Below are 12,427 nucleotides of genomic sequence, written 5' to 3'. Positions count from 1 at the left end.
TTGAACTAATTGATTTTATTCCAATTAAACACATCAACTTCTAATAAGGTATTATTCCAATTAAATACTTTTGATTTAAATTTTGAAAAAAAAATTGTGTGTGTTTTTATTCGTGTATTAGATAATTAAGTTAACCACATAAAATATATATATTTTTTAATTATATGTATCAACCTCAAGTATATTTAGGGTTTCCAACTATTAAGGCGAACGTATATAATTAAAGAAAATGACATATATATTTTATATATAAACTTAACTATCTAATATATGAATGAAAACATGCACAAAAGTTCTTTTAAAATCTGAATCAAACGTGTTTAATTAAAACACTTAATTAGAAATTGAGGTGTTCAATTAAAATATAATTTAATTCAAATGTTTAAATGAAATATTCCAGTAAGTTTAAGGTGATGGTTATATATTAAGCCTTTTCTTTATCTAATAATGATTCATATGATATTTACATGCATAAATGAAAAATGTCCAGCGCTAACTGACCCTACATGCTGATTAATTATTGTATTAGTTGAGAAATTAAATACCATGTGGATTGACATGTAAGCATTGCAGAGCTTTTAGGAAACATCACTTTTTAATCTGCTCCACTTTGTTGCATGTAATTATAGAAATTGGATGACTTCTCTGACTTTTTCTATAATTTAATTTGTGTGAATGATGTTCCATAATCAAATCTAAATGGAAGAACCCACGAAAGTTTAAGAGTTTGTGATTATACTTTCGTAAAAGTATTATTTTCCTCTTTCCTCTTGAATTCTGACTTTTTCTATAATTTAATTTGTGTCAATGATGTTCCATAACCAAGTCTAAATGGAAGAACCCACGAAAGTTTAAAGAGTTTGCGACTAAACTTTCGTAAAAACATTATTTTCCTCTTTTCTCTTGAATTTCTAAGTATCTTGTCATTAATTCGATTAAGAATTTCAAATTTTAAAAGTAAACTATTATGAATCAAAAGTGAGACAATCTTTTTGTTGACTTGACTTGCGTGTGTCATTTAACATTTCAACTGGATTTGAATATCAACAAAGAAACCAATGCTTATTAGTAATGCCTCTTAATCTTTTATTTTAGTCTGCCTTGCAAAGGTCTATGACAAATTTCAATAGTCTCTTAATAAAGAGAAATCTTTTTTTTGATGTTGAGAGGTATCCCCTCCCTTTTACTAAATCATGGGAATCATCAAGTAGTTTACTAAACAAATTGAATTGTTGGCCATGTACCCCACGCCTGAAATTACTACCAAATTTACATGCATAGGTCATAAAATTTAAATAAAAAGAGAACACAATCATCCTCCATCAAAGTAGTATTTCTTTAAAAGAAAGCAACCAAAAAGGCAACGCCTCCCATTAATGAAGTGATCTATACGTCTGGCAAGCTTTTTACTTTTTAGAGCATGATTGGCGTAGACCTAGACCTCTTCATGGAAATTTATTCGTTCATAGAATGCAAATGTAAAATATTTTCCATTGAACTGCGCATAGTTGAAGATTTAGTGTACCGGACTGTCATTTTATATGATTTTAATAAGACGAGAATATATATTAATTAATTATGATTAAATGATAAAACCTATGAGCAAAACACATTTTATGCCCCAATCAATTTTGTGTACACATCGAGTGTGAATAAATGTTTATCCTCTTGATTAAACCAAGTTTCATTTCATCAATGCACTGAATTACTAAAATATGTTTCATCCTTCTCGTAACATTATTACATGTGAAATTGATCCACAAATTTAAAATCTGAGTTGGTATATTAAAGTTTAGTTTCTGAGCAAAATCTTAATAGCTCAATTAGTTCTACATGGATGAAAAAAAAATTAGTTCTACGTGAACTTTCACCTTGTTGATGACGGTTCAATTATAATCACATACCAAAATTTTCCCTTCCCCGACACCCATTTTTCTTTTTTAAAAAAGGTCTTGTTTCTGGTCAACGATCAATAAGGCCAAACAGGTAAACCACTAGAGATGGGCGTTACTAGTCACGTAGTGGAGCAGATACAGTTGGATAAGATGTGAAACTGACCTAATAAGACGAATGACATCCTAATTTTCTATGGAAGAATTCACACTTTTGGATGTAATATTGGGTGCCGGACAACATGCACTCGTCGCGATTAATTCATCAAGTACTTCTACCAGGTAACTAAATTCATGAAGACTAGATGGTAATAACAACTCTATTTGGCGTCTGTTTTCCCTTGGTGGTGCCTACAGCCAGTGGCGGACCCATGGTGTCCGGGGTTCATCCGAACCCCTTTCGGCGAAAAAATATACTATTTATACATGGTTAAAATATTTTTTTATGTATAAATAGTAGATGTGGAACCCTCTTCGGCTAGTTCGTGTCTACTTTTTCAGATTTTGAACCCCTTATTAAAAATCCTGGTTCCGCCACTGCCTACAACAGTCAATTAACTAACATAACTCTGAGCTAAAAAAGAGGTAAAATGTTTCTGAATGGTTCAAAGCCTTTTTCAACAGCTTCTGCATTCACTCAAAACACAGCACGTTTAACAGCCCGAATGCAGAATAAGGCACAGGAAAAGATGACACTGCTTAACATTTCTTTTCAAATCACCTGCTGTATCAGAGCCCATACGGTGAATTTCTTTGGTCTGAGACCTCAATATTTCTTCCCAGTGACAACTTCCGAAATGAATGAGAACAATGAGTGCTAAAAAGGAAAGGGAAAACACCTCTTTAAGCACCTCAAACGATTTTATGAAATCCAATGTTCAAGTCAGATGATATAGAAATGAGGACTGGGAGAGCATGGTGCCAAACAGCTTTGAAGACTCGCCTATTATGAGCTCTAATGGACAGGCAAGGTTCGTGAGAATTGTACCGTATATCAAATATGTGAATGGAAGGATCAACTGAGCCAGATGTAATGTACAAACCATCAGGTGACCAAGCCTGATGGATAAGAGCCGAGTGTGAGTCACTGCTTTCTTGTTTCCACCCGAAGGAGTGAACCTCTGCTTGCCTCGACCTAAAATCAAACAAGCGAAGCTGCTTCTCTAAGCTCCTGCAGTGGATTAGAGAAGCAAAAATATATCAGCCTATTTAACATTTTCCTGATCAAATCATATATGCTTTTAAGATAACAATTCAAATCAGACTCGTGATATAATGAGAGAAAATTGTTCAAAAATAAAACAGGCTCAATCCTAAACTATTTGAGGTTTTCTATGTGAATCCTCAAAATCCATTTCACTCATTTTGTACCTGTTCCATTTATGGCATAAGTTTTAAAGAGAAATTAGGGGTTTTCTACATTTTCAATATAACAGGTTCTTTACATTTTCTCTTAGCATACAATATTTGAACAAACTAAAGATTCTTGCCAAACACCAGACCAAATGTAAAGTGTACCAATAAAACTAAACATTAATCCCAACTAGTTGGTATCACTGATAAGGATCATTCACTTCCATCGTTTACATCCTTAGCTAAGTTTGCGTGGAGCCTGAAAGACTGTAGCTCTTTTCTGACAACTTTCTCCCACGTGATTTTAGGTCTAGGTCATCGTTTTTTTTATAAATCAGTCACACACAAAGAATATAGATGGTAACCTTGCACTGAGCCAATGCCATAGAATGAAGTTACAAGTTGTGCAATTTCCCTATCATACCTGGCATTGCACATACCACATTTTGACAAAGAAAGTAAGCGATAAAATATGACTGCAAAAATACAACACATTGGGGGCTTTGGAGGACAAGGGAATGGAAAATAGCAAGAAAAACCATTACTATGTAAAAGAAATATCTGTATAATGAAATATGCACATAATGGAAATAAAGAAATATGCACATAATGAACATAGAATGACCATAATGGTAACTTACCCTGTCTGAATCATAAATAGATTCAAGTCACATGGATTAGGCAGAACACTCATGCATTTACTTTCTAGTTGACGCTCGTAACCTATTCTCTGAGCTGGTAAATCAAATCCAAATATACGCTTATCGGCACCAGCAGACATCACAACTTTCTTATGCTGCAAACCGGCAACTCCCATTACAGCAGAAGAATGCCGGCTATACAACTCTTTAGGTTTCCATGAATGTTCTTCATCTTTATCGGTCCACAAGACAACTGCATGGTCACTACCACCTGTAACAAAACAGCCCTCCTCCCATGGCATGAACACTATGTTGTTAATGATCCCTTTGACATGGGGCTTTTCCTCCAAGAAATTCACTCGCATTTTCTGTTAATACACCAGGATATGAGAACAGAGGAGAGATAAAATTCAAATGCAAGAGATACAATCAAACGCGACATAACCAAGCATAAGGCTCGAAAGTATGTTAAATGTGATAATGACAAAGAAAAGAAAAGGAATGCACCTATAGTTCATAAAGTTTAGGCTGGAGGAGCAGCATATAAATATCAGGCTTACCTAATGGGTTTCCATGGTTTTCTATCTTCAGTAGAGAGGAGATCTCAGAGTTTTTCTATGTACTTGTATACTTGACAGAGGACATATTACACCCCTCTTGGATGTTTACTTTTTAAAGTAAGTCTAAAAATCAAACATGCTGCTGCCTCTGTATTTTGAAACATACTTTTTTCAAGCAAAATCGTGCAAGAGAGAGACATAGATGATAGATCCCTGAACCTTATAGTCATCTCCACAGTCTTCCCTAATATTTTAAATCATAATTTACCCTTGTTCCTATTACACTAAGCCTCATCCATAAGGAAAAACTGGTCAGTCAACATGGAAAAAAGAACTAGTTTACTGCATGGAAACCACTCTCTAACTCTTTAGCCAATTATCTACTTTCAAATTTCTATTATTTCGCTTAATGAGATTCCATGAAATATTATAAAGTGAGCATCTAAAAATGCTTTAAGAGCTGTACACACTCATTGAGCATTCAAAAGTATAGAGTGTAGCAGTGAAGCAAAAACAGTTTACAAGTGTAGCCCAAGGATATTATAGTCAGTAGAGAGAACTATTATAGTTAGTAGTGAGAACAAAATCAAATTATGGATTTGTACTTATAAGAAGGAGATTAGGTAGTTATTCTACGTTGTTTCCATTATTAATGGCACAGATGAATGAGTAATCATCAATCAGTGAAAAAACTAGCCCCAATTAGCATCAGATTACATAACCAAGAACATCATAAGTGACAAGTAACAAAACAATGCTCCTCCCTCCCCTCAACCCCCTCCATCTCTCTCTCTGTGTTGGTACCTCTCTATAAAGAAATTATGTTAATGAGGGAAAAAAGGACAAGGTGTCCTCAAGGTAAACAAAATACATATCCAATTTTGATGTAGAACAGTCAAGTGAATACCACAACTTAGGCCAGTACCTCCTCATACACAGAGGAGATGAAAATTTCCAAACCATAAATGGTACTCCAAAAGTCAAAAGATATTGATCTTGAAACATTTGGCATGGCACTCTTACCAAATACACCACCAACAAAGCCTTTTCCAAAAATAAAATTAAAAAAGCCTATTCCATACATCTTGTTGTTACAACCAAAACCTCAACATTTGATAGCTAAATACTTCCTAAGTGAAACCTTGATAACCAGCTTAAGCACCCTAATTCAAGAAATTAGAAGAGTTCCTTTTCTTACAAGATCTAGCTCAGCGAAATTTTTGTTCCGACTCTTGTTTGTCTATTCATTTATTAAACCATTAGAAAATACATTCCCATACACCACCCTATGCATATAAATTAAGATAAGAAGTGAAACAGGATTTTATCATATGTCATGCCCAGGCACACATGCTTTTTCAATCATGCAGATTTTACAGTCAAATGATATTTGCCATATAATTTCATCAACAAATTTCCTAGAAATACCTCTTTTCCCTCGTTAAGATTCAATATTGAAATTTGTGAATTCCCATCATCAGCGCTGTACACAGAAAAAAGACTGCTGCCTTTTGGATGCCAGGCTACGTCTTCTGGCCATCTTCTACACTTGCGCGTAAGGCAATCAGTGCTACTGAGAAGATTGGCACTTGACCTGATAACCAAAGTGACACAGCATCAAAATAGAAGCATTTAGTGATGCAAAGGGAAAATGAAATAACATTTTCAAAGCTATTGCTTATAAAGTGAGGGAAAGAGATACAGATGCAGCTCTAGTAGTTGGATGTTAAAAATCTGGCATACCCTCTGTCCTGCACCTGCCACAAGTTGACAACCCCATCCAGTGCACTGCATATTAAGGAACTCTGAGTGAGCATTCTAAACAAATAAGAATATATTCAAGATCGAATGGTTCCATTCGATGCTGAAAGTTGAAAATTGTATGAGAAAGACTGAGTAACAGGCTGTTCTCAAGAGAAAGTTAGTACAGTGCAGCATTATATCAAGGAAAGTAGGAAACAACCCATCAAATCATTTTCTAGGAAAATTAAACATATTATCATCTAAAATGACCAATTGCAGTCTGCAATTTAAGAACTCCTTTTAATTGCTCAGGTATGAACATCTTCAGATTGGCCACAAGATCTAATCATGTGGCATCAATGTAGGATCTCTTAACTAGATTAAAGACATCACATACATGATGAAATCTTGCTTTCTTAAAATGTTATTGCTGCTGTTACACATTGCTCCACCAACTTCCGAATAAACAATATATACATATATATAAGAGAGAGAGAGAGAGAGAGAGAGAGAGAGAGAGAAACATGGGAACGGGACAAGCTCTCTACAGTTAGTCCATCCATAATTCATCAAAGATCTAGAAGCAATGAACAAAATGCATACACAATCACAATTGTCATCAACAAAGAGTGGATAAACTTCTAATCTACCTGCTCGCAAAAAGTTGATCATTCGTAGGGCATAAGACAATAGTTCTCATCTTTCTCTTGTGTTGACTAGGTATGACACTGCATGTCTGGCAATGTAGCTTGCTTGCTGAAGAGGATCTACCTATCAATGGAATCAGCTCTTCATGCTCTATTTGTTCTGTATTCATAAAGCGAAGATGAGAAACAAGCTCATCAGACGGTAATTTTCATATGAAAAAGCATTTGCACATTATGTCAGAGTGCATGTTAGCAGAAGGTAGTATTGATAGATCAGATGTAACAAATAAAGTACCAGACTTCCGTTTTGTCCCTTTACGTTCAATGTCAGCAGCTCCGATGTCAGGAGGGGTTTTTGAGCTCTTATCTGCTTTTGACCTTACAATACGAGTATTGCGAAAAGAAAAGACCGATCCTCCAGCAGAAAAATCAGAACAGCATGGAATGGGACTAGATTCTACCTTCTTCAAACCCAGAAAAACCTTTGGTTTCACGTCAGCAATGATAAGTAGTGGTTTTGCTTCGGGCAGCTTTCCGGAATTATCATTGTTTTTCTGAAAAGGCCTTGCTAGTTTTTTATCAAGTGTTGAAGATTTCTTAAGTGGCATGATGTTGTCTTTGTCGGGTTGAGGTTCACACTCAGAGAGGCTTTCAGAAGAATCATCACTTATCTGAATAGGACTCACGGATCTTCTTTCAGCTTTCACTGGATTCAAGTCATTCCCATGATAGCTTGTGGATGTTGCCACATTGGCCCTGCCCCGGAGGCGAGCAAGTTCCTGTTGTGCCTCCTCTAAGTTCTTCTCTTTTTGATCAAGCTGTAACTCATTCCAATGAAGGGGGGAAATTTGAAATATTAGTTATGATCCCAAAGCAAGAGAAAGACCCCGAAATAAAACAAACACTATTCCAATTACATATTAAATTAGATATGAGTCACCTGCCAGGTAATAGCCAACATTCAACAGATATCCGATCGCGAGTAAAATGATTGCAGTGCAAGTCCAGAGATGCATTGAAAGTTTTATATACATAGTCATCCTATGGAATGTTATAGAAATACAATCTCCAACACAAAAGAATTCTGTTACACTACACTAAGGTTAACTCATAGCTAGATCTCTAGTCACAGGCAAAATTTGAAGCTTATTACTCAAAAATTGGACATTCAAGTATCCTCCTTTTGTCAGGAAATCAGAAATATATGAAGTATCCTTAGCATATAGATCTTGCAAATGTCAAGAAATTGAATTAAAGAACAAGCCACACAATCAGCATTAATGTATATAGCATCTGCACATTACGAACATAAACAACTGAACGGCCAGCTCATATTAATTGAAGACCCCCGAATGTCAAAATTTGAATATAACTTGCATTAAGGGACATGATAATATCTCCTTGTCATCTATTTGAATATAGAGAAGGTCATTACAGAATCATCAACGGAGACTCTTGCAACCACTGAATATGATCTCAATTGAACTCAAAATTTTAGTCTGGAAGAAGGGAGAAAGTATAGTACAGTTTTTAGGTTTCTCAAGGCACCTATCTTCAATAGACCACTTATATTCAGAAAGAGATAATGTACTACAAACACGTAAAATAAATCCCAAAATGTAAAAGAAGGAGAAAAGAACAAAACCTAAGAAACACGGCAATTAGCCTCTTTCTGATGTATACTGGTCCTTGACAGACATGATCAGGTTTTGGTCGATCCAGATATAGCTGTATTGCATAGAGGCTGCCTAGATTACAACAATAACAATCCCACAAGTGGGGCGTAGGATATACGCAGACCTTACCCCTACCTTTGTGGTGTCGAGAGGTTGTTGCATAGAGGACGCCAAGATTGATGGTAAGATTTGCTACTGCAAGTCTATTGAAGCCTACACTACTTTTATTGATTATCCAAAAATGAACCAATCATCCTTGTTACTTGGGTCTACCCGCCTAGCCGTACCCTGAGATAAGACGGTTCCCACCCTGGCGGCCTCTGTTTGGGAAATAGAGCTATGCATCGGATAAGAAGCAATTACTAGTCCAAATCCTGGAACTGGTTCACTCTTTAAAGAAGCAGTTCTTCATCCAATTTCATAAATTAAATTATGTACAAAAACAAGCCTGTCCTTCAAAGAAACAAAATCACGCAGCCCTTCAAGATGGAAGTTTCAGTAATCCTTAGAGTCTCGGGTGGGCCAAATTACATTAAAAAAAAAGGAAACTTATTTCTAAGTGGTTCTCCCTAGTGTATTATAATGTGATTCTCCCTTTCTTGGGACTGTCACTTTGAGCCGAGGGTTTTTTGGAAACAACCTCTCTATCTCCATGAGATCGTGGTAAGGTCTGCGTACACTCTACTCTCCCCAGACCCCACTTGTGGGATTTCACTGGGCATGTTGTTGTTGTTGTTGTTGTTTTATTTCTAAGTGGTTCGGGTAGCTTAGTGGACATCCATATCCACTTAACAGCATACCTAATACCAGTAACTTGTGTCATTCTTATTGAAGCATATATTCCGAGTTCTATTAGAAGCAAACCCTCATTCATTAAACAAAGCAGATAACCAAGATTTTATTGTAGCAAACCAAAAAACTCCTAGGGGCCAACAGTAGCTTCTTCTCATTTTTTGTAGCCTTGTTGTGGAGAGTTCTCTCCATACAAAGATTTAGGGTGTGTTTAGTGTGGAGGATTTCTAATTTCCTCATGTTCAGTTGGTTAAAAAAATTGGAAAATATTCTCTAACAAAATAAGATCCTTAAAAATGAGGAAAATGACTTGGGAAGTAGGGAAAACAAGCTCCACTTGTGGCATTCAACATTGATTGTGTCCTCACCACCCTCCAACACACCTCATCTTTACCCCCATCCCCACCCCCCACCCCATAACCCCCACCTCACATAGCCTTTGTCTAGATTACATACAATTGCTTTTAGAATAATACTTTTTGCGTACGTACCAAACACAAGAAAATAAATAAGAAACTCACTTGTTTTCCAAAAAAAAAAAATCCTTCGTTCCAAACATACCCTTAATCAAGAGCTTATCAAGAATGGTATAGTAGGGTAGACAACTCTTGTACGTGTACATACATATACACACCACACTCCACACAAAACTGAAAAGCTCCTATAACACATAGACATTGAAGTTCATTATTCTTAAAAAAGCTCAAAGAAACAGAAACTTAAAGACTTGTGGGATCAAGCATTGATTTTTCTTCTTGGGGTTTGGTTGAAACCAATAACTTTCGCTCAAACCCCTGTATTTGTGTTTAAAAAATTCATTTAATATGTCAAAACGCATAACCAAAATGACCCAAAACTAAAACTTCCTGGCTATGCCTCTATTTGGAGAGTTCTTTCCATTTAAACATGACTTTCCATAGACAAAACAATAAAGTTCATCATTCAAGCAAAACAAAAAGGGGGGGAAATCAAAAAATCAAAAAAAAAGAAGGAGTCGCCTCTCTCCATATCCCCACAAAGTAAGAAACTTTAAAGCTTTAAACATTCACCCATTACTAAAACTGAAAAAAGGATATTAAATCATTAAAAAAAAAGGTTGATTAGGGTCCAAAAGAAGATAAACCTTGCAAGTATAATAAGCGAGTGCTTTGCCAAGTTTTTCCACATCTTTAGTACGTTGCTCAATCAAATCCAACAGCGCTTCTTCTTCGTCCCTTCTTATACCCTTTGCTTCTTCTTCCCACATTTTTTCTCCCTCTCTTCTCATTGTTTGCACTGCTTTCGCTTTCCAGGAAGTTCAAAGGTTCAAAGATACCCGCGAAGTGTAGTCGGCTATATATTTTAGTTAACTTATAAAGTATATTTTTAATCGAAAAAGGGCCAAAATTATCCTGAACTTTGGAAAATAGTTTATTTATACCCTTCGTTATACTTTAGGGTCAATTATATCCTTACCGTTATACTTTGGGTCAAATATGCCCTTGAGTATAACGGAGTGTCACGTGTCGGTTTCTCAGTGGCCAACTTATTTCCCCTCTTATTTACACAGATTTTAAAAAGCAGATTTAAAAAAAATAGATTCAAAAAGCAGATTTAAAAACAGATAAAAAAAATAGATTTAAAAAACATATAAAAAAATAGATTTTAAAAAACAGATTGAAAAAACAGATTTAAAAAAATAAATTTTAAAAAAAGATTTAAAAACAGATAAAAAAAATAAATTAAAAACAGATTTAAAAAAAATATAAAAAACAGTTTTTTAAAAAACAGATAAAAAAACAGATTTTAAAAAAAGATTTAAAAACAGATAAAAAAACGGAACAGATTTAAAAAAAAACAGATAAAAAAAATAGATTTTAAAAACAGATAAAAGAATAGATTTTAAAAACAGATTTAAAAAAAAACAAAAAAAAAACAGATTTAAAAGGGGAAATAAGTTGGCCACTGAGAAACCGACACGTGGCACTCCGTTATACTCAAGGGCATATTTAGCCCAAAGTATAACGGTAAGGGTATAATTGGCCCTAAAGTATAACGAAGGGCATAAATAAACTATTTTTAAATGTTCAGGGGTAATTTTGGTCCTTTTCCGTTTTATAATTGATTAACTACAGTTTAAGTAATTAAAAAAATCATGTGATACTATAGATTTGTGGTACAATTTTAATAAGAGGGTAGATGATAAGATTTGTTGTGAGATTTGATCTTGAATCTATATAGAGTTGAAACGAATTTTTATTCTTCTTGTAAAAATAATTTCTAGTAGGAATTATATCTATAGTTATGTAGGAAAGAAAGTTGTGATGAGAACGATTTTTTTTTAACTAATTATATTGAAATGACATGATAATTTTTAATTGATTGGAATATATCATGATGTATACATGAAATATTTTTATTAATATTTGATTTTTAACTAGACTTGTTATGTCATTTTGAGACGTCGCATAATTATGAGCCCGTTTGGATGGGCTTAAAAAAGTAATTTTTATGTATGAAGTATTTTTAGAACTTTGAAGTGCTGAAAGTTATTTTTATAAATAAGCAGTTGAGTGTTTGGATAAAAGTGCTTATGTTGAAAATAAGTGTTTGAATTTTAGGGCTAAAAGAATAAAAATGGTAGTTTGAAAATTTAGTTAAAATATAAGAAATATAAAAGTAATTTTCATGGTCAAACAAAATGGCTTTAAACACTTAGAAAAAAAAAGTTAAAAATTCTAACTTTTTATTTTTGACTGATTTTAAGAACTTTATGGCTTAAAGTTAGTATTAGGCAAATACGTCAAAAAGCTAAAAAGTGGCTCTAAGTTGGTTCCAAACGGGCTCTATATTGGCTATTTTTTAACGTGTCACGTCATTTAATACGTAGTATCAAATAAGACATTTCAAATATAATGATTATAGCTTACACCGAATTTATATTGTATTAATATTTTTTAAAATAAAGAATTAAATTTGATTTCTCTCCAATTAATTAGGGCGATGAAGAGTCAAATCACCACTATATGTATTGCGTTTTTTTTTACTTCTTCTTTTCAATGGAGGATAAACCTAAAGAGGTTGTGGTTTATTTTCTATCAATGGGGTTCTCCCTTTACCGTTGCCATGTGATCAACGCTTAGA

The 12,427-nt window shown here is 34.3% G+C and overlaps 1 protein-coding gene across 1 annotated transcript; it reads right to left on the bottom strand.

Moving 5' to 3' along the window:
- Nucleotides 1–2,493: 2,493 nt before the first annotated feature.
- On the bottom strand, nt 2,494–10,609 carry LOC129895566 (uncharacterized). The gene is made up of 7 exons (XM_055971292.1): nt 10,428–10,609; nt 7,132–7,654; nt 6,840–6,996; nt 6,190–6,234; nt 5,875–6,040; nt 3,887–4,254; nt 2,494–3,063 (listed from the first exon to the last, which is right to left on the bottom strand). The coding sequence occupies exons 1-7, from the start codon at nt 10,569–10,571 to the stop codon at nt 2,745–2,747; spliced, it is 1,722 nt and encodes a 573-aa protein (XP_055827267.1). The 5' UTR covers nt 10,572–10,609; the 3' UTR covers nt 2,494–2,744.
- Between the last annotated feature and the right edge of the window lie 1,818 nt (nt 10,610–12,427).

Source organism: Solanum dulcamara, chromosome 7 (genome assembly GCF_947179165.1).
Source record: "Solanum dulcamara chromosome 7, daSolDulc1.2, whole genome shotgun sequence".
In the NCBI taxonomy this organism is placed as follows: domain Eukaryota; kingdom Viridiplantae; phylum Streptophyta; class Magnoliopsida; order Solanales; family Solanaceae; genus Solanum; species Solanum dulcamara.
This window is presented reverse-complemented; position numbering and strand designations above follow the sequence as displayed.

Excerpts from the sequence above, each read along its gene's own strand:
- LOC129895566 (XM_055971292.1), bottom strand. The coding sequence starts at position 10,571 with ATGAGAAGAGAGGGAGAAAAAATGTGGGAAGAAGAAGCAAAGGGTATA. Across the intron at positions 6,997-7,131 it reads AGGGACAAAACGGAAGTCTG|AACAAATAGAGCATGAAGAG; the intron begins GTACTTTATTTG and ends TTATGAATACAG. Across the intron at positions 4,255-5,874 it reads ATCTTAACGAGGGAAAAGAG|AAAATGCGAGTGAATTTCTT; the intron begins GTATTTCTAGGA and ends GTGTATTAACAG.